This window comes from Oncorhynchus kisutch, linkage group LG9, assembly GCF_002021735.2.
Source record: "Oncorhynchus kisutch isolate 150728-3 linkage group LG9, Okis_V2, whole genome shotgun sequence".
NCBI lineage: Eukaryota > Metazoa > Chordata > Actinopteri > Salmoniformes > Salmonidae > Oncorhynchus > Oncorhynchus kisutch.
Genome location: NC_034182.2, coordinates 46,161,518 through 46,184,073, shown reverse-complemented (window position 1 = coordinate 46,184,073; position 22,556 = coordinate 46,161,518). Strand labels below are relative to the sequence as shown.

At 43.4% G+C, this 22,556-nt stretch overlaps 1 protein-coding gene across 5 annotated transcripts in view; it reads left to right on the top strand.

Annotated features, from left to right (window-relative positions):
* LOC109896534 (TSC22 domain family protein 4-like) overlaps nt 1–22,556 on the top strand; it is a 42,754-nt gene that overhangs the window by 2,070 nt on the left and 18,128 nt on the right. For 3 of the 5 annotated variants that reach the window (XM_031832709.1, XM_031832710.1, XM_020490788.2), the window contains 2 exons: nt 11,313–12,014; nt 15,977–16,134. In XM_031832709.1, the coding sequence (XP_031688569.1) occupies nt 11,313–12,014; nt 15,977–16,134 (860 nt within the window). Of the gene's footprint in view, nt 1–11,312; nt 16,135–22,556 lie in introns of all 5 variants that reach the window. The other 2 variants (XR_004211084.1, XR_004211085.1) reach the window with 2 other exon arrangements.

The window sequence follows — 22,556 nt, the reverse complement described above, 5'->3', positions numbered from 1 at the left end:
GCCCTACTGTATATCATTGTCCACGATGAAGACCGGTGTTGTAAAGTACTACTGTAATATCTATATTTGGTGAAACCTCTTACTCCTCGAAATATCGATGTGTACTTAATTAATTTATATTTCAAGATATTGATAAAGCCTAACTGCTAAAAATACAGTTTTGATTTGTGAAGTTCAAAATAGTCTGGCAGCCCAACTGATTGGCAAACTTACTGCAAATTAAGAAATCATGTGACTAAATAAACTAAATAAACTAAACTAAATAAACTATGAAACAAAGATGCATTTATATAAAGCAAAGAGAATAAAAAGCTTAACTGAAATTCTGGAAAAAAGCTCAACTCTACTCTACTGTTCATTGAATCAGATGGCTTATTCATCACAAAGCCCACTGATATTGCTGACTACTTTAATTACTTTTTCAGTAAATAAATTGACAAAAGCCGGTGAAAATGCAGAGCGCCAAATTCAAATAAATTGCTATAAAAATCAAACTTTCATGAAATCAAATTTATTTATATCAAATCAAATCAAATCTATTTATATTCAAAATCAAATCTAATGTATTTATATAGCCCTTCGTACATCAGCTGATATCTCAAAGTGCTGTACAGAAACCCAGCCTAAAACCCCAAACAGCAAGCAATGCAGGTGTAGAAGCACGGTGGCTAGGAAAAACTCCCTAGAAAGGCCAAAACATAGCATGGTTCCTCTCTAGGTTTCTTCCTATGTAGGGTGGCCAGTCCTCTTCTGGCTGTGCCGGGTGGAAATTATAACAGAACATGGCCAAGATGTTCAAATGTTCATAAATGACCAGCATGGTCCAATAATAATAAGGCAGAACAGTTGAAACTGGAGCAGCAGCACAGTCAGGTGGAAGTTGAAACTGGAGCAGCAGCATGGCCAGGTGGACTGGGGACAGCAAGGAGTCATCATGTCAGGTGGTCCTGAGGCATGGTCCCAGGGCTCAGGTCCTCCGAGAGAAAGAAGGAGAGAATTAGAGAGAGCACACTTAAATTCACACAGGACACCGAATAGGACAGGAGAAGTACTCCAGATATAACAAACTGACCCTAGCCCCCCGACACATAAACTACTGCAGCATAAATACTGGAGGCTGAGACAGGAGGGGTCAGGAGACACTGTGGCCCCATCGGCTGATACCCCTGGACAGTGCCAAACAGGCAGGATATAACCCCACCCACTTTGCCAAAGCACAGCCCCCACATCACTAGAGGGGTATCTTCAACCACCAACTTACCATCCTGAGTCAAGGCCGAGTATAGCCCACAAAGATCTCTGCCACGCCACAACACAAGGGGGGAGCGCCAACCCAGATAGGAAAACCACGTCAGTGACTCAACCCACTGAAGTGACGCACCCCTCCTAGGGACGGCATGGAAGAGCACCAGTAAGCCAGTGACTCAGCCCCTGTAATAGGGTTAGAGGCAGAGAATCCCAGTTAGAAAGAGGGGAACCGGCCAGGCAGATACAGCAAGGGAAGTTCGTTGCTCCAGTGCCTTTCCGTTCACCTTCCCACTCCTGGGCCAGACTACACTCAATCATATGACCCACTGAAGAGATGAGTCTTCAGTAAAGACTTAAAGGTTGAGACCGAGTTTGCGTCTCTCACATGGGTATGCAGACCATTCCATAAAAATGGAGCTCTATAGGAGAAAGCCCTGCCTCCAGCTGTTTGCTTAGAAATTCTAGGGACAATTAGGAGGCCTGCGTCTTGTACGTGTAGGTATGTACGGCAGGACCAAATCAGAGAGATAGGTAGGAGCAAGCCCATGTAATGCTTTGTAGGTTAGCAGTAACACCTTGAAATCAGCCCTTGCCTTAACAGGAAGCCAGTGTAGGGAGGCTAGCACTGGAGTGATATGATCAAATTTTGGGGTTCTAGTCAGGATTCTAGCAGCCGTATTTAGCACTAACTGAAGTTTATTTAGTGCTTTATCCGGGTAGCCGAAAAGTAGAGCATTGCAGTAGTCTAACCTAGAAGTAACAAAAGCATGGATTTATTTTTCTGCATCATTTTTGGACAAAAAATTTCAGATATATATATTTTTTTCATGTTACGTAAATGGAAAAAAGCTGTCCTTGAAACAGTCTTGATATGTTCGTCAAAAGAGAGATCAGGGTCCAGAGTAACGCCGAGGTCCTTCACAGTTTTATTTGAGACGACTGTACAACCATCAAGATTAATTGTCAGATTCAACAGAAGATCTCTTTGTTTCTTCAGGCCTAGAACAAGCATCTCTGTTTTGTCAGAGTTTAAAAGTAGAACGTTTGCAGCCATCCACTTCCTTGTGTCTGAAACACAGGCTTCCAGCGAGGACAAGTTAGTGCTTCACCAGCAGCACTAACATCTAGGAGGACGGATGCAGAGGGTCTGGCGCCACTAAAAGGTTATTTACCACCTTCACAAGTGCAGTTTCAGTGCTACGATGGGGTCTAAAACCAGACTGAAGCGTTTTGTATACATTGTCTTCAGGAAGGCAGTGAGTTGCTGCGCAACAGCCTTTTCTAAACTTTTTGAGAGGAATGGAAGATTCGATATAGGCCGATAGTTTTTTATATTTTCTGGGTCAAGGTTTGGCTTTTTCAAGAGAGGCTTTATTACTGCCACTTTTAGTGAGTTTGGTACACATCCGGTGGATAGAGAGCCGTTTATTATGTTCAACATAGGAGGGCCAAGCACAGGAAGCAGCTCTTTCAGTAGTTTAGTTGGAATAGGGTCCAGTATGTAGCTTGAAGGTTTAGAGGTCATGATTATTTTCATCATTGTGTCAAGAGATATAGTTCTAAAACACTTGTCTCTCTTGATCCTAGTTCCTGGCAGAGTTGTGCAGACTGGTGGTTAGCTGGCGTGTTCAACACCATATGATGTGGTTAGCTGGCGTGTTCAACACCATATGATGTGGTTAGCTGGCGTGTTCATTGCGCAGCAATGTGTTCACTGTCTCAGCCAAATGTGTCAATGTTCCAGAATGCTATTTTGGGAGAACACCGTTCTTAAACCTGATGCGGTTTTTATAATGTGACAGATGGTTATACAGCAGGTAGAAATGTAGAGGGAATATCTGAAGATGCAACAGGGTCCTACTGTCTTTGGACGGTAGTAGAAGAAGGTTTAGGTTTAGGGTTAGGTTTTTATAATGTGACCGATGGATAGACAGCAGGTAGAAATGTAGAGGGAATATCTGAAGATGCAACAGGGTCTTACTGTCTTTGGGCGGTAGTAGAAGAAGAAATGCTGGTTTCAATATCAGGAAATCTTCGCTTTATTTCTATGGTGGGATTTTGGCCTATGTAAAAACATCCAGGTTTCAAACATTGATATGGCTGGCGTTGCAATTTTTTAGGTTATGGAGAAGTATGACATTAGAAAATCATTCCAATGTTGGGCAAATAGGATGATGTCTGTGGTCTGCCGGCACGGAGGTTTCCTGTTCCGGGAGTTGGGGCATGTTCCTTGTCTGTAGGCTGTGGCTCGCTACTGAGGAACTCTGACAGGAACTGAATGCACACTAAAATGTGCAAAGTATTTCTGCGTCACTGTGCCTGGCTGGGGGCTGTGTGAAGACAGATACAGTTTTAGAAGGTGTAAAAATGTGTTTAATTTACCTGAAACTGAAGTGATACTGATAAAGAGAGGTTGTTCTTTATAGAAGTCTCTCCAACATAATAAACAATTAATTTCAATCCTTAGCTATTTACATGTTTTAGTTCAGATGCTGTTGATTTTCAATGTTTGACTTTCAACTGCTAGGGAAGATAAGCAATACTAGTCAGGCTCTCGATCTCACAGGCACAAACATGACTCGCATTACCACGGTAGCCTCCCGCCCTTTTAAAGGGGCAGGTGAACATTTTTGTCTCATATTTTGGTTAAAAGTGGTCACAATCTTTTTTTTTTATGAAATTCAACAATATAGCACATTACTTCTCAGCAGTAATACATGTATTGTTTTAGAAACATTTCAAAGCATGCACGTCCAGGTTTTGTTAGTGTAATTTTACTGGGAAAAAATATTTGTCTGGTTAAAAAAATCTGAGTGGCTGGTAGACCAAAAATAACATTTTAGGCTCTGGCCATTAGCATGTTGTGGTGCTCAAAAAGGTCAAGGTGACCATTATTCAGTGACGAGGTTGAAGCAGAGGAAGCGAAGGCTGGGAACAAGTTATTTAATCTATATTGTTAATGGGGCAGCTGGTGGTGGAATGGAATGTATATATCTTCAGTTTATTCAGTAACCACTTCACAATAACATTGGTCTCTCTTTGATATATCTTTAAGCATTGCCCATTCAAAAAAATATAGAACTAAGAGTAGATATAGCCCTTGTTTCACCCCAGACTTGACTGCCCTTGACCAACACAAAAACACCCTGTGGTGGACCGCACTAGCATCGAATAGTCCCCGCAATATGCAACTTTTCAGGGAATTCAGGAACCAATATACAGTCAGTTAGGGAAGCTAAGGCTAGCTTTTTCAAACAGAAATTTGCATCCTGTAGCACTAATTCCCCTAAGTTTTGGGACACTGTAAAGTCCATGGAGAATATGAGCACCTCCTCCCAGCTGCCCACTGCTCTGAGGCTAGGAAACACGGTCCCCACCGGTAAATCTATGATAATCGATCATTTCAGTAAGCATTTTTCTACGGCTGGCCATGCTTTCCACCTGGCTACCCCTGCCAACTGCTCTGCACGGTCAACCCCCTCTTCAAAGGGGGAGACACTCTAGACCCAAACTGTTATGGACCTATATCCATCCTGCCCTGCCTTTCTAAAATCTTCGAAAGCTAAGTTCCCACCGTACCTTCTCCACGATATCATAACCGCCATCGATAAAATACAGGACTGTGCAGCTGTCTTCATTGACCTGGCCAAGGCTTTTGACTCTGTCAATCACCTCATTCTTATCGGCATACTCAAAAGCCTTAGTTTCTCAAATGACTGCCTCGCCTCGTTCACCAACTACTTCTCAGACAGAGTTCAGTGTGTCAAATCGGAGGGCATGTTGTCCGGACCTGTGGCAGTCTCTATGGGGGTGCCGCAGTTTTCAATTCTCGGGCCGACTCTCTTCTCTGTATGCATCATCGATGTCGATCTTGCTGCTGGTGATTCTCTGATCCACCTCTATGCAGACAACACCATTCTGTATACTTCTGACCTTTCTTTGGACACTGTGTTAACAAACCTCCAAATAATGAGCTTCAATGCCATACAACACTCCTTCCATGGCCTCCAACTGCTTTTAAATGTTGGTAAAACTAAATGCATGCTGTTCAACCGATCGCTGCCTGCACCTGCCCGCCCATCCAGCATCACTACTCTGGACGGTTCTGACTTAGAATATGTGAACAACTACAAATACCTAGGTGTCTGGTTAGACTGTAAACTCTCCATCCAGACTCACATTAAGAAATCTCAAATCCAAAATTAAATCTAGAATCGGCTTCCTTAATCGCAACAAAGCATCTTTCACTCATACTGCCAAAAATACCCTTGTTAAACAGACTATTCTACCGATCCTTGACTTCAGTGATGTAATTTACAAAATAGACTCCAACACTCTACTCAGCAAACTGGATGCAGTCTATCACAGTGCCATCCGTTTTGTCACCAAAGCCCCATATACTACCCACCACTGCGACCTGTATGCTGTCGTTGGCTGGCCCTCGCTATATATTCGTCGCCAAACCCACTTGCTCCAGGTCATCTATGTCTTGGCTAAGCAAAGCCCCGCCTTATCTCACCTCACTGGTCAACATAGCAACATCCACCCGTAGCACGCGCTCCAGCAGGTATATTTCACTGGTCACCATAGCAACATCCACCCGTAGCAAGCACTCCAGCAGGTATATCTCACTGGTCACCATAGCAACATCCACCCGTAGCACGCGCTCCAGCAAGTATATCTCACTGGTAACCCCCAAAGCCAACACCTCCTTTCGCCACCTTTCCTTCCAGTTCTCTGCTGCCAATGACTGGAACGAATTGCAAAAATCTCTGAAGCTGGAGTCTTATCTCCCTCACTAACTTTAAGCATCAGCTGTCAGAGCAGCTTACCGATCAATGTACCTGTAAACAGCCCATCTGTAAATAGCCCATCCAGCCAACTACAGTGCATTGCGAAAGTATTCGGCCCCCTTGAACTTTGCGACCTTTTGCCACATTTCAGGCTTCAAACATAAAGATATAAAACTGTATTTTTTTGTGAAGAATCAACAACAAGTGGGACACAATCATGAAGTGGAACGACATTTATTGGATATTTCAAACTTTTTTAACAAATCAAAAACTGAAAAATTGGGCGTGCAAAATTATTCAGTCCCTTTACTTTCAGTGCAGCAAACTCTCTCCAGAAGTTCAGTGAGGATCTCTGAATGATCCAATGTTGACCAAAAATTTTTTATTTATTTATTTATTTATTTATTTATTTATTTCACCTTTATTTAACCAGGTAGGCTAGTTGAGAACACCTTTATTTAACCAGGTAGGCCAGTTGAGAACACCTTTATTTAACCAGGTAGGCAAGTTGAGAACACCTTTATTTAACCAGGTAGGCAAGTTGAGAACAAGTTCTCATTTACAATTGCGACCTGGCCAAGATAAGCAAAGCAGTTCGACAGATAAAACGACACAGAGTTACACATGGAGTAAAACAGACATACAGTCAATAATAGATGGTAGACCAGGGTAGTATAATGACAGTAGATGGTAGACCAGGGTAATATAATGACAGTAGAGAGTAATATAGTGACAGTAGATGGTAGACCAGGTTAATATAATGACAGTATATGGTAGACCAGGGTAATATAATGACAGTAGATGGTAGACCAGGTTAATATAATGACAGTAGATTGAGACCAGGGTAATATAATGACAGTAGAGGGTAGACCAGGGTAATATATAGTGACAGTAGAGTTTAGACCAGGGTAATATAGTGACAGTAGATTTTTAATTTTATTTTTTTTTTATTTTTTTTTCACCTTTATTTAACCAGGTAGGCTAGTTGAGAACAAGTTCTCATTTGCAACTGCGACCTGGCCAAGATAAAGCATAGCAGTGTGAGCATACAACAAAGATGACTAATGACTAATGACTAATGATGATAAATACAATCCACCTGTGTGTAATCAAGTGTGTAATCAAGTGTGTAATCAAGTGTGTAATCAAGTCTCCGTATAAATGCACCTGCACTGTGATAGTCTCAGAGGTCCGTTAAAAGCGCAGAGAGCATCATGAAGAACAAGGAACACACCAGGCAGGTCCGAGATACTGTTGTGAAGAAGTTTGAAGCCGGATTTGGATACAAAAAGATTTCCCAAGCTTTAAACATCCCAAGGAGCACTGTGCAAGCGATAATATTGAAATGGAAGGAGTATCAGACCACTGCAAATCTACCAAGACCTGGCCGTCCCTCTAAACTTTCAGCTCATACAAGGAGAAGACTGATCAGAGATGCAGCCAAGAGGCCCATGATCACTCTGGATGAACTGCAGAGATCTACAGCTGAGGTGGGAGACTCTGTCCATAGGACAACAATCAGTCGTATATTGCACAAATCTGGCCTTTATGGAAGAGTGGCAAGAAGAAAGCCATTTCTTAAAGATATCCATAAAAAGTGTCGTTTAAAGTTTGCCACAAGCCACCTGGGAGACACACCAAACATGGTGGTGGCAGCATCATGGTTTGGGCCTGCTTTTCTTCAGCAGGGACAAGGAAGATGGTTAAAATTGATGGGAAGATGGATGGAGCCAAATACAGGACCATTCTGGAAGAACCTGATGGAGTCTGCAAAAGACCTGAGACTGGGACGGAGATTTGTCTTCCAACAAGACAATGATCCAAAACATAAAGCAAAATCTACAATGGAATGGTTCAAAAATAAACATATCCAGGTGTTAGAATGGCCAAGTCAAAGTCCAGACCTGAATCCAATCGAGAATCTGTGGAAAGAACTGAAAACTGCTGTTCACAAATGATCTCCATCCAAACTCACTGAGCTCGAGCTGTTTTGCAAGGAGGAATGGGAAACAATGTCAGTCTCTCGATGTGCAAAACTGATAGAGACATACCCCAAGCGACTTACAGCTGTAATCGCAGCAAAAGGTGGCGCTACAAAGTATTAACTTAAGGGGGCTGAATAATTTTGCACGCCCAATTTTTCCGTTTTTGATTTGTTAAAAAAGTTTGCAATATCCAATAAATGTCGTTCCACTTCATGATTGTGTCCCACTTGTTGTTGATTCTTCACAAAAAAATACAGTTTTATATCTTTACGTTTGAAGCCTGAAATGTGGTAAAAGGACGCAAAGTTCAAGGGGGGCGAATACTTTCGCAAGGCACTGTACCTCATCCCCATATTGTTATTCATCTTGCTCCTTTTGCACCCCAGTATCTCTACTTGCACATCATCATCTGCACATCTATCACTCCAGTGTTAATGATAAATTGTAATTATTTCACCTCTATGACCTATTTATTGCCTCACCTCCCTACTCTTCTACATTTACACACAATGTACATAGATGTTCCTATTGTGTTATCGACTGTACCTTTATTCCATGTGTAACTCTGTTGTGTCACTTTGCTTTGTCTTGGCCAGGTCGCAGTTATAAATGACAACTTGTTCTCATAAATAAATAATAATAATAATAATAATAATAAATAAATATATATTGTATACATGTTCAATTTATTTATTTATTTTTATTTTATTTTACCTTTATTTAACCAGGTAGGCAAGTTGAGAACAAGTTCTCATTTACAATTGCGACCTGGCCAAGATAAAGCAAAGCAGTTCGACAGATAAAACGACACAGAGTTACACATGGAGTAAAAACAAACATACAGTCAATAATGCAGTATAAACAAGTCTATATACAATGTGAGCAAATGAGGTGAGAAGGGAGGTAAAGGCAAAAAAGGCCAAGATGGCAAAGTAAATACCATATAGCAAGTAAAATACTGGAATGGTAGTTTTGCAATGGAAGAATGTGCAAAGTAGAAATAAAAAAAATAATGGGGTGCAAAGGAGCAAAATAAATAAATTAATTAAAATTAAATACAGTTGGGAAAGAGGTAGTTGTTTGGGCTAAATTATAGGTGGGCTATGTACAGGTGCAGTAATCTGTGAGCTGCTCTGACAGTTGGTGCTTAAAGCTAGTGAGGGAGATAAGTGTTTCCAGTTTCAGAGATTTTTGTAGTTCGTTCCAGTCATTGGCAGCAGAGAACTGGAAGGAGAGGCGGCCAAAGAAAGAATTGGTTTTGGGGGTGACTAGAGAGATATACCTGCTGGAGCGTGTGCTACAGGTGGGAGATGCTATGGTGACCAGCGAGCTGAGATAAGGGGGGACTTTACCTAGCAGGGTCTTGTAGATGACATGGAGCCAGTGGGTTTGGCGACGAGTATGAAGCGAGGGCCAGCCAACGAGAGCGTACAGGTCGCAATGGTGGGTAGTATATGGGGCTTTGGTGATAAAACGCATTGCACTGTGATAGACTGCATCCAATTTGTTGAGTAGGGTATTGGAGGCTATTTTGTAAATGACATCGCCAAAGTCGAGGATTGGTAGGATGGTCAGTTTTACAAGGGTATGTTTGGCAGCATGAGTGAAGGATGCTTTGTTGCGAAATAGGAAGCCAATTCTAGATTTAACTTTGGATTGGAGATGTTTGATATGGGTCTGGAAGGAGAGTTTACAATCTAACCAGACACCTAAGTATTTGTAGTTGTCCACGTATTCTAAGTCAGAGCCGTCCAGAGTAGTGATGTTGGACAGGCGGGTAGGTGCAGGCAGCGATCGGTTGAAGAGCATGCATTTAGTTTTACTTGCATTCAAGAGCAATTGGAGGCCACGGAAGGAGAGTTGTATGGCATTGAAGCTTGCCTGGAGGGTTGTTAACAGTGTCCAGAGAAGGGCCGGAAGTATACAGAATGGTATCGTCTGCGTAGAGGTGGATCAGGGACTCACCAGCAGCAAGAGCGACCTCATTGATGTATACAGAGAAGAGAGTCGGTCCAAGAATTGAACCCTGTGGCACCCCCATAGAGACTGCCAGAGGTCCGGACAGCAGACCCTCCGATTTGACACACTGAACTCTATCAGAGAAGTAGTGAACCAGGCGAGGCAATCATTTGAGAAACCAAGGCTGTCGAGTCTGCCGATGAGGATATGGTGATTGACAGAGTCGAAAGCCTTGGCCAGATCAATGAATACGGCTGCACAGTAATGTTTCTTATCGATGGCGGTTAAGATATCGTTTAGGACCTTGAGCGTGGCTGAGGTGCACCCATGACCAGCTCTGAAACCAGATTGCATAGCAGAGAAGGTATGGTGAGATTCGAAATGGTCGGTAATCTGTTTGTTGACTTGGCTTTCGAAGACCTTAGAAAGGCACGGTAGGATAGATATAGTGAATAATGAATAATTTATAATTATTAATCATGTTATTGTTGTATGTCTGTTTTTTATACATGTTCAATGATTATTATACATTATAATTATTAATCATGTTATTGTTGTATGTCTGTTTTCATTAAGATGCAATTTAAAAAAAAACATTATTTATTTTTGAATGTAATATAGACTCTGTCCCAGGCTCAGTCATGTGAAATCTATAAATTGGGGCCTAATTTATTTATGGGGCAGCAGGGTAGCCTAGTGGTTAGAGCGTTGGACTAGTAACTGGAAGGTTGCAAGTTCAAATCCCCGAGCTGACAAGGTACAAATCTGTCCTTCTGCCCCTGGACAGGCACAGTCATAGAAAATAAGAATTTGTTCTTAACTGACTTGCCTAGTTCAATAAAGGTAAAATAAAAATGTATTTCAATTGACTGATTTTCTTATGACTAAATTCCTGAACTGTAACTCAGTAAAACAGTTGAAATTGTTGTTTCTATTTTTGTTCAGTATATACAGTCTGGTCCTGTTCTCCACAGACCAGACCAGACAGAGGACTATATATATATATAGTATATAGTGGGGCAACAAAGTATTTAGTCAGCCACCAATTGTGCAAGTTCTCCCACGTAAAAAGATGAGAAAGGCCTGTAATTTTCATCATAGGTACACTTCAACAAAAAAAATAGGTACACTTCAACTAAAAAAATCCATAAAATCACATTGTAGGATTTTTTAAAATGAATTTATTTGCAAATTATGGTGGAATGTTAGAAGAACAGGACAGACCAGACAGAGGACTATATATTATATAGAGTTATATAGAGTTTTAGAGAGAGCCCAACCCTACTGACACAAGCCCAGCACTCACTGTGTGTGTCTGTGTGTTTAGATGAGTGGGGGGAAGAAGAGGAGTGGCTTCCAGATTACTAGTGTGACGTCAGACTACACGCAGAGCTCTGGGGAAGCCCCACCCCATGTTCAGGCCTCTAGCCAATCAAATCCCTCCCTTCAGTCCTCCAGCCAATCCACTGATTCCTCCCAGCCTGGCCTCTCCCACCAGCAGGGATGTTTCTCCCAGCCGACGACTCCCCTCTCTCTGAGGAAATCCAACTCACAAGATGCTGTGGGGCAGGGGTCCAGGTTTCGAGTTGTCAGATTGGGCCAGGGCCATGGAGGACCCTATTGCCGGGGGCGGTGGACCTGTACGGACTATTTGGAACGAGAGGAAGCGGTGGGGCCTAGATGGGTGATGGACAGCATGAGACACGCCCACTCTCTGGAGTCCCTGGAGGGGATTGGTCTACAGAGGGCTGGGGGAGGGGCTGGAGGCGAGCTGCTGGGGCACATGCGCACTCTCAGGACAGGACACCTTGTTCACTCTCAGGGTACCTCCCACTTGCTGGCCCAGCCAATAGGGTCAGACGTGGAGGGGTTTGGAGGGCTGAAGCCTCTCCTCCACAGCGACCCGCCCAACCCCACACACCTGGAAAGATTCAACTTGCGAGTGGTCGACTCCATGCCCCCCCTGCCCAGCCCCCGCCCACGGAACATCCCACCCCCTCTACGCCTGGATGTGGACGCTACCGGGAGGGTGAAAACACACAGACAATACACATATACACACACAGACAATACACATATACACATAACCACACACAGACAATACACACAGACAATACACATATACACACACCTTCCTACATTCCCAAGCAGAGGTTTGTTGATAGCATGTGTAAGTAAGTCTCCCCCTGTCTCCCTCTCTCTCCCCCTGTCTCCCTCTCTCTCCCCCTGTCTCCCTCTCTCTCCCCCTGTCTCCCTCTCTCTCCCCCTGTCTCCCTCTCTCTCCCTCTCTCTCTCCCCCTGTCTCCCTCTCTCTCTCCCCCTGTCTCCCTCTCTGTCTCCCCCTGTCTCCCTCTCTCTCTCCCCCTGACTCCCTCTCTCTCTCCCCCTGACTCCCTCTCTCTCTCCCCCTGTCTCCCTCTCTCTCTCCCCCTGTCTCCCTCTCTCTCTCTCCCTCTCTCTCTCCCCCTGTCTCTCTCTCCCTCTCTCTCTCCCCCTCTCTCTCCCTCTCTCTCTCCCCCTCTCTCCCCCTGTCTCCCCCTCTCTCTCTCCCCCTGTCTCCCTCTCTCTCTCTCCCCCCTCTGTATCTGTAAAGTTAAATTACTTATATTGTCAAAGGATGACATGACCTGGTAGTAGACCAGTGTCAACATGACTGAGAAAACACATGACCTGGTAGTAGACCAGTGTCAACATGACTGAGAAGACACATGACCTGGTAGTAGACCAGTGTCAACATGACTGAGAAGACACATGACCTGGTAGTAGACCAGTGTCAACATGACTGAGAAGACACATGACCTGGTAGTAGACCAGTGTCAACATGACTGAGAAGACACATGACCTGGTAGTAGACCAGTGTCAACATGACTGAGAAGACACATGACCTGGTATGAAAGACCAAACAAAACCAGATTGTTGACGTTACATTTCACTTTTCACTGACTGTCCCTCAGGTTGTGGCAGGAGGACATGTTTGGCTTCTAAAACTGCACATTTTGACTTTTCACCCAATACATATTAGATTTATTTTCTTAATCTTTTATAGTTTGAAATTCTTTATATTGAATTATAATTTTGGGAAAGGAAGATTCTCTTAGGTCTGAGTATTTGTCACAGTGTCATAGGAAATGCAGCTCTGTCTCTACCTCTCCCCTGGAGCAGAGTGAGCACGGACTGTCCTCTCTGGGCAGCCAGGTTGGTCTGTGACGACCGGTCTCTATAGCCAGACTGTCCTCTCTGGGCAGCCAGGTTGGTCTGTGACGACCGGTCTCTATAGCCAGACTGTCCTCCCTGGGCAACCAGACTTTCCTCCCTGGGCATCCAGGTTTGTCTGTGATGACTGGTCTCTATAGCCAGACTGTCCTCTCTGGGTAGCCAGGTTGGTCTGTGACGACCGGTCTCTATAGCCAGACTGTTCTCTCTGGGCAGCCAGGTTGGTCTGTGACAACCGGTCTCTATAGCCAGACTGTTCTCTCTGGGTAGCCAGGTTGGTCTGTGACAACCGGTCTCTATAGCCAGACTGTCCTCTCTGGGCAGCCAGGTTTGTCTGTGACGACCGGTCTCTATAGCCAGACTGTCATCTGTGTACAGCAGACCCTCCTTAGTGGGAGACAGCAGCACCAGGTCATCTGTGTACAGCAGACCCTCCTTAGTGGGAGACAGCAGACCCTCCTTAGTGGGAGACAGCAGACCCTCCTTAGTGGGAGACAGTAGCACCAGGTCATCTGTCGACAGCAGACCCTCCTTAGTGGGAGACAGCAGACCCTCCTTAGTGGGAGACAGCAGACCCTCCTTAGTGGGAGACAGCAGACCCTCCTTAGTGGGAGACAGTAGCACCAGGTCATCTGCGTACAGCAGACACTTGATTTCAGTGTTGTGTGAGACCAGGTACTGCCGATTCTTCTAATGTTTTTGCCAATTCATTAATGTAGATGTTAAATAGTGTTGGACTTATTGGGCAGCCCTGTTTCACTCCCCGTCCCTGAGAGAAGAAGTCTGTTTGCTTGTTGCCAATTTTAACCACACATTTGTTTTTAGTGTACATTGATTTAATAACATCATATTTTTTAGTGTGGAGGGTATAAATGTGGTTGACTTGTTTGTCTGTTAGTGAGGAGGGTATAAGTGGGGTCTGTTCTGTGGTGATTTGGTAAAAATCCAAGCTGGCTTCTGCTCAGGATGTTGTGTTCATCAAGGAAATTATGTAGTCTGCTATTTATGATACTGCAAAGAATTTTCCCTAAATTGCTGCTAATGCAAATTTCTCTAATTTGGGTTAAATTTGTCTCCATTTTTATTTATTTTAAATTTTTCCCCAAATATCGAACTTGTGGTCTGTATATTTGATCATTTAATTTAAAATGCCATCAGCACCACAGGCCTTTTTGGGTTGGAGAGTGCGTAGTTTTTCAAATATTTCTTCCGTAATTGGGGAACAGGATTCTGATAGTTTTTGATTCAAAGTTTTGTAAATGTTCTTGTGTATCTTTTTTGTCCTGGGCTCTTTGTTATATTGCTGTAGAGGTTTGCAAAGTGATTTCTCCACATATCCCCATTTTGGATAGCCAATTCCTCATGATGAGGTTTGTTTAATTTATTCCAATTCTCCCAGAAGTGGTTTAATTCTATGGATTCCTCAGTTCCATCCAGCTGATTTCTAATGTTCTGTTCCTCTGTTCTCAGGGTGTGTTTATATTGTTTCAGTGTTTCTCCATATTGGGTGTGTTTGTATTGTTTCAGTGTTTCCCCACATTGAAGGCCTATTTTTTTTATGTCTGGTTCTCTGTGTTTTTGATTAGATATATTTCTCAATGACTTCTTTAGATTTCTCCAATCATTATCAAACCATTTTTCATTCTCTATTCTCTTTGGTTTCCTCTTTTGTGTCTAGATTATCCAAGGAGGATCATTTGTCAGATATAAAGTTTGTTCCAAACGGCCAAATTTACACCTTCATTTCTGTAGGAGAATGTTAAGGCAAAAAAGTTGTCCAGGAGAGAGTTTTTTTTTTTGGGCTACTAATTGCTTTTTGGTAGATGTCTGTTCTCACTCCCATCTATAGGCCTGTTTAGTACCATGTCATTTATTGGGCCGTCATGCTTCATGGTTGGGTGTTAGTGGGCTGACTGTGAAGGCTCTGAGAGAGGTGTTAGTGGGCTGACTGTGAAGGCTCTGAGAGAAGTGTTAGTGGGCTGACTGTGAAGGCTCTGAGAGAGGTGTTAGTGGGCTGACTGTGAAGGCTCTGAGAGACTCTGGGTTTAGGTCGGTGAGGAAGTAGTCTACAGTGCTGCTGCCAAGGGAAGAGCTGAAGGTGGACCTACCAGAAGAGTCCCCTCTCAGCCTACCATTGACTGTACAGACCCAGTGTTCCACAGAGCTTCAGGAGAAGCTTCCATTTGAGTTTTTCACTTTGTCATAGTTGTTTCTGGGGGTATGTGGGGAGGGAAAGGTTGTTGCTTCACCTCTGCACCATGTTTCCTGTAGTACTACAGTATCAACATCATCAATTTCTTTCAGGAAGTCTGCGTTTCTGCGATTTAGCCCAAAAGCAGAGGACTTAAATTCTTGTAAATTCCAACATGAAAATATTTCATAACAGTTTTTTTTTTCTCTGTCTCTCCCCTCTGTTGGTCTCTCTGTCGGTCTTTCTCTCTCCCTCTCTCTGTCTGGGTCTCTCTCTCCCCCCCTCTCTCTCTGTCGGGGTCTCCCTCTCCCCTCTGTCGGTCTCTCCCCCTCTCGCTGTCGGTCTCTCTCCCCCTCTCTTTCTCTCTCTCCCCCTGTCTCTTTTTCTGTCGGGGTCTCGCTCTGTCGGTCGCTGTCGGGGTCTCTCTCTCCCCCTCTCTCTCTCGGGGTCTCTCTCTCCCCTCTGTCTGTCTCTCCCCCTCTCGCTGTCGGTCTCTCCACCTCTCTCTCTCTCTGTTGGGGTCTCTCTCTCTCTGTCGGGGTCTCTCTCTCCCCCTCTCTCTCTCCCCATATCCACTCTCTCTCTAGTCTCTGTTGAGAGTGTCTCATTCCCAGCCCAGCTCCCCTGGGCCCCCCCTACAGGGTAGAGATGGTACTATCCTACCCAGTCTGATTCCCATCCAGACTTCTTCGGCCTGGTCCATGTTCGGCTCCGGGGAGGCTGTCCATCTGCCAGGGGACGACAGGTATGGTCTGTGTTTGGGTCTGTTTGTGGGTCTGTCTGTGGTGTGGTGTGTGTGTTAGACCCCCCTCTAGTACAGTGGGTGGATTTGACCATCATGTTTCTGTTGGGTGGAAGGTGTTGTTTTTGAGAGAGAGCTGTTTCTCTATTGTGCTGTGTGTGGGGGCAGGTTTAGTAGCAGCAGAGTGCCAAATACCCCACAGTGTGATAGAGAGGCCACCCAGAGTAGTGTGTGCATATGGATGGACCCCAGGTTGGACTTGTGAAATTATCACTTTCCTGTCAGTCATGCCAGCTCAATGACAGGCTCCACACCTTCCCAGTTTCTCTGCTCAGAATAGAGAAGTAAGGCAACTAGTGCCTGCACTTCACAGTACAATGTGCAGAATCACAGATATGGTCTAAATACTGCAACCATACCACACACACACATCCCTCCATTCTGGTTGTTTTCTACTGTTCAATCCAACTTGCTTTTTTATTAGGATCCCCATTAGCTGTTGTGAAAGCTACTCTTCCTGGAGTCCACATGAATCATGACATAATACGGAACATTCATTTGACAAGAACAGCTCAAAGACAAAACTACAAACATTTTCAAATAAGAACAACATAACTAGAAGGTTCTGTACTGACTAAATACTAAGAAAAAACCCAGAGAGACCTAACATTCTAGGACTACGTGTACTGTGTACTAATTAATATTCTAGGACTACGTGTACTGTGTACTAATTAATATTCTAGGACTACGTTTACCATGTACTAATTAACATTCTAGGACTACGTTTACTGTGTACTAATTAATATTCTAGGACTACGTTTACCATGTACTAATTAACATTCTAGGACTATGTTTATGGTGTACTAATTAACATTCTAGGACTACGTTTACTGTGTACTAATTAATATTCTAGGACTATGTCTATGGTGTACTAATTAACATTCTAGGACTACGTTTACTGTGTACTAATTAACATTCTAGGACTACGTTTACCGTGTACTAATTAATATTCTTGGACTACGTTGTCAGTTACGCATACAGTCAGGGGGTGATGCGTGCAGCCGAACGCACCATTGGGTGCACACCTACAAAACCAGGTGTCGCACGATGGCCAAGCCATGCCCTGTTCTCCCCACTTCAATCACTCAGACAGGCAGGAGCGTCATGGCAACAACTGGAGGATTTTTACATGCTTTATTTGACCAGGTAGGCTGGTTGAGAACACCTTTATTTAACCAGGTAGGCTAGTTGAGAACACCTTTATTTAACCAGGTAGGCCAGTTGAGAACACCTTTATTTAACCAGGTAGGCTAGTTGAGAACACCTTTATTTAACCAGGTAGGCCAGTTGAGAACACCTTTATTTAACCAGGTAGGCTAGTTGAGAACACCTTTATTTAACCAGGTAGGCTAGTTGAGAACACCTTTATTTAACCAGGTAGGCCAGTTGAGAACACCTTTATTTAACCAGGTAGGCTAGTTGAGATCACCTTTATTTAACCAGGTAGGCCAGTTGAGAACACCTTTATTTAACCAGGTAGGCTAGTTGAGAACACCTTTATTTAACCAGGTAGGCCAGTTGAGAACACCTTTATTTAACCAGGTAGGCTAGTTGAGAACACCTTTATTTAACCAGGTAGGCCAGTTGAGAACACCTTTATTTAACCAGGTAGGCCAGTTGAGAACACCTTTATTTAACCAGGTAGGCTAGTTGAGAACACCTTTATTTAACCAGGTAGGCCAGTTGAGAACACCTTTATTTAACCAGGTAGGCTAGTTGAGAACACCTTTATTTAACCAGGTAGGCTAGTTGAGAACACCTTTATTTAACCAGGTAGGCTAGTTGAGAACACCTTTATTTAACCAGGCAGGCTAGTTGAGAACACCTTTATTTAACCAGGTAGGCTAGTTGAGAACACCTTTATTTAACCAGGTAGGCTAGTTGAGAACACCTTTATTTAACCAGGTAGGCTAGTTGAGAACACCTTTATTTAACCAGGTAGGCTAGTTGAGAACACCTTTATTTAACCAGGTAGGCCAGTTGAGAACACCTTTATTTAACCAGGTAGGCTAGTTGAGAACACCTTTATTTAACCAGGTAGGCCAGTTGAGAACACCTTTATTTAACCAGGTAGGCTAGTTGAGAACACCTTTATTTAACCAGGTAGGCTAGTTGAGAACACCTTTATTTAACCAGGTAGGCTAGTTGAGAACACCTTTATTTAACCAGGTAGGCCAGTTGAGAACACCTTTATTTAACCAGGTAGGCTAGTTGAGAACACCTTTATTTAACCAGGTAGGCTAGTTGAGAACACCTTTATTTAACCAGGTAGGCTAGTTGAGAACACCTTTATTTAACCAGGTAGGCTAGTTGAGAACACCTTTATTTAACCAGGTAGGCTAGTTGAGAACACCTTTATTTAACCAGGTAGGCTAGTTGAGAACACCTTTATTTAACCAGGTAGGTTAGTTGAGAACACCTTTATTTAACCAGGTAGGCTAGTTGAGAACACCTTTATTTAACCAGGTAGGCTAGTTGAGAACACCTTTATTTAACCAGGTAGGCTAGTTGAGAACACCTTTATTTAACCAGGTAGGCTAGTTGAGAACACCTTTATTTAACCAGGTAGGCTAGTTGAGAACACCTTTATTTAACCAGGTAGGTTAGTTGAGAACACCTTTATTTAACCAGGTAGGCTAGTTGAGAACACCTTTATTTAACCAGGTAGGCCAGTTGAGAACACCTTTATTTAACCAGGTAGGCCAGTTGAGAACACCTTATTTAACCAGGTAGGCTAGTTGAGAACACCTTTATTTAACCAGGTAGGTTAGTTGAGAACACCTTTATTTAACCAGGTAGGCTAGTTGAGAACACCTTTATTTAACCAGGTAGGCTAGTTGAGAACACCTTTATTTAACCAGGTAGGCTAGTTGAGAACACCTTTATTTAACCAGGTAGGCTAGTTGAGAACACCTTTATTTAACCAGGTAGGCTAGTTGAGAACACCTTTATTTAACCAGGTAGGCTAGTTGAGAACACCTTTATTTAACCAGGTAGGTTAGTTGAGAACACCTTTATTTAACCAGGTAGGCTAGTTGAGAACACCTTTATTTAACCAGGTAGGCTAGTTGAGAACACCTTTATTTAACCAGGTAGGCTAGTTGAGAACACCTTTATTTAACCAGGTAGGCTAGTTGAGAACACCTTTATTTAACCAGGTAGGCTAGTTGAGAACACCTTTATTTAACCAGGTAGGCTAGTTGAGAACACCTTTATTTAACCAGGTAGGCTAGTTGAGAACACCTTTATTTAACCAGGTAGGCTAGTTGAGAACACCTTTATTTAACCAGGTAGGCTAGTTGAGAACACCTTTATTTAACCAGGTAGGCTAGTTGAGAACACCTTTATTTAACCAGGTAGGCCAGTTGAGAACACCTTTATTTAACCAGGTAGGCTAGTTGAGAACACCTTTATTTAACCAGGTAGGCTAGTTGAGAACACCTTTATTTAACCAGGTAGGCTAGTTGAGAACACCTTTATTTAACCAGGTAGGCCAGTTGAGAACACCTTTATTTAACCAGGTAGGCTAGTTGAGAACACCTTTATTTAACCAGGTAGGCCAGTTGAGAACACCTTTATTTAACCAGGTAGGCTAGTTGAGAACACCTTTATTTAACCAGGCAGGCCAGTTGAGAACAAGTTCTCATTTACAACTGCGACCTGGCCAAGATAAAGCAGTTCGACACAAACAACAACAGAGTTACACATGGAATAAACAAACGCACAGTCAATAACACAATAGAAAAGTCTATATACAGTGTGTGCAAATGAGGTAAGATTAGGGAGGTAAGGCAATAAATAGGCAATTGTGGCCAAATAATGACAATTTAGCAATTTAACACTGGAGTGATACATGTGCAGAAGATGAATGTGCAAGTAGAGATACTGGGGTGCAAAAGAGCAAGATAAATAACAATATGGGGAGGAGGTAGTTGGCCGGATGGGCTATTTACAGATGGGCTGTTTACAGGTACATTGATCTGTAAGATTCTCTGATAGCTGATGCTTAAAGCTAGTGAGGGAGGTATGAGTCTCCAACTTCAGCGATTTTTGCAATTAGTTCCAGTCATAGGCAGCAGAGAACTGGAAGGAAAGGCAGCCAAAGGAGGAATTGGCTATGGGGTGACCACTGAGATATACCTGCTGGAGCACGTGCTACGGGTGGGTGCTGCTATGGTGACCAGTGAGCTGAGATAACGTGGAGCTTTACCTAGCAAAGACTTATAGATGACCTGGAGCCAGTGGGTCTGGCGACGAATATGAAGTGAGGGCCAGCCAACGAGAGCATACAGGTCGCAGTGGTGGGTAGTATATGGGGCTTTGGTGACTCAATGGATGGCACTGTGATAGACTACATCCAATTTGCTGAGTAGAGTGTTGGAGGCTATTTTGTAAATTACATTGCCGAAGCCAAGGATTGGTAGGATAGTCAGGGTATGTTTGGCAGCAAACATTCTAGATTTAATTTTGGATTTGAGATTCTTAATGTGAGTCTGGAAGGAGAGTTTACAGTCTAACCAGACACCTAGGAATTTGTAGTTGTCCACATATTCTAAGTCAGAACCGTCCAGAGTAGTGATGCTGGACGGGCGGGCAGGTCCGGGCAGCGATCGGTTGAAGAGCATGCATTTAGTTTTACATGCATCTAAGAGCAGTTGGAGGCCACGGAAGGAGTGTTGTATGACATTGAAGCTCATCTGGAGGTTACAGTGTCCAATGACGGGCCAGAAGTATACAGAATGGTGTCGTCTGCATAGAGGTGGATCAGAGAATCACCAGCAGCACGAGCAACATCATTGATGTATACAGAGAAAAGAGTCGGCCCGAGAATTGAACTAGATGAACGTACTTTGGTACGAAAGTGCAAATCAATCCCATAACAACAGCAAAGGACCTTGTGAAGATGCTGGAGGAAACGGGTACAAAAGTATCTATTCACAGTAAAATGACTTCTATATCGACATAACCTGGAAGGCGCACAGCAAGGAAGAAGCTACTGCTCCAAAACCACCATTAAAAAATCCAGACTACGGTTTGCAACTGCACATGGGGATAAAGATCGTACTTTTTGGAGAAGTGTCCTCTGGTCTGATGAAACAAACAGAGAACTGTTTGGCCATAATGACCATCGTTATGTTTGGAGGAAAAAGGGGGAGGCTTGCAAGTTAAAGAACACCATCCCAACTGTGAAGCACGGGGGTGGCAGCATCATGTTGTGGGGCTGCTTTGCTGCAGGAGGGACTGGTGCACTTCACAAAATAGATAGCATCATGAGGGAGGAACAGTATGTGGATATATTGAAGCAACATCTCAAGACATCAGTCAGGAAGTTAAAGCTTGGTAACAAATGGGTCTTCCAAATGGACAATGACTCCAAGCATTCTTCCAAAGTTGTGGCAAAATGGCTTAAGGACAACAAAGTCAAGGTATTGGAGTGGCCATCACAAATCCCTGACCTCAATCCTATAGAAACTTTGTGGGCAGAACTGAAAAAGCATGTGCGAGCAAGGAGGCCTACAAACCTGACTCAGTTACACCAGCTCTGTCAGGATGAATGGGCCAAAATTCACCCAACTTGTTGTGGGGTTAGATTGTGGAAGGTTATCTGAAACATTTGACCCAAGTTAAACAGCTTTTAAAAGAAATGCTACCAAATACTAATTGAGTGTATGTCAACTTCTGACCCACTGGGAATGTGATGAAAGAAATAATTCTCTCTACTATTATTTTGACATTTCACATTCTTAAAATAGTGGTGATCCTAACTGACCTAAGAAAGGGAATTTGTACTAGAGTTAATAGGGTTAAATTTCACATTGTGAAAAAGTGAGTTTAAATGTGTTTGGCTAAGGTGTATGTAAACTTCCGACTTCAACTGTAGGTCTGTAACAGTTTGGGTCTAGAGTGTTTCCCTCATCAAAGGGGGTAGCTTTCCAATCTTTGGGGATCTCAGACGATATGAAAGAGGTTGAACAGGCTAGTAATAGGGGTTGCAACAATTGCGGCTGATAAATTTAGAAAGAGAAGGTCCAGATTGTCTAGCCCAGCTGATTTGTAGCAGTCCAGATTTTGCAGCTCTTTCAGAACATCAGATATCTTGATTTTGGTGAAGGAGAAATGGGGGAGGCTTGGGCGAGTTGCTGTGGGTGGATCCAGAGCTGTTGACCGGGGTAGGGGTAGACGGGTAGGGGTAGACCAATAGTCAGCTGTTTCTACCCCCAGACCATCAGGCTGCTGAATAGACACCACTAGTCAGCTGTTTCTACCATCAGGCTGCTGAATAGACACCACTAGTCAGCTGTTTCTACCATCAGGCTGCTGAATAGACACCACTAGTCAGCTGTTTCTACCCCCAGACCATAAGA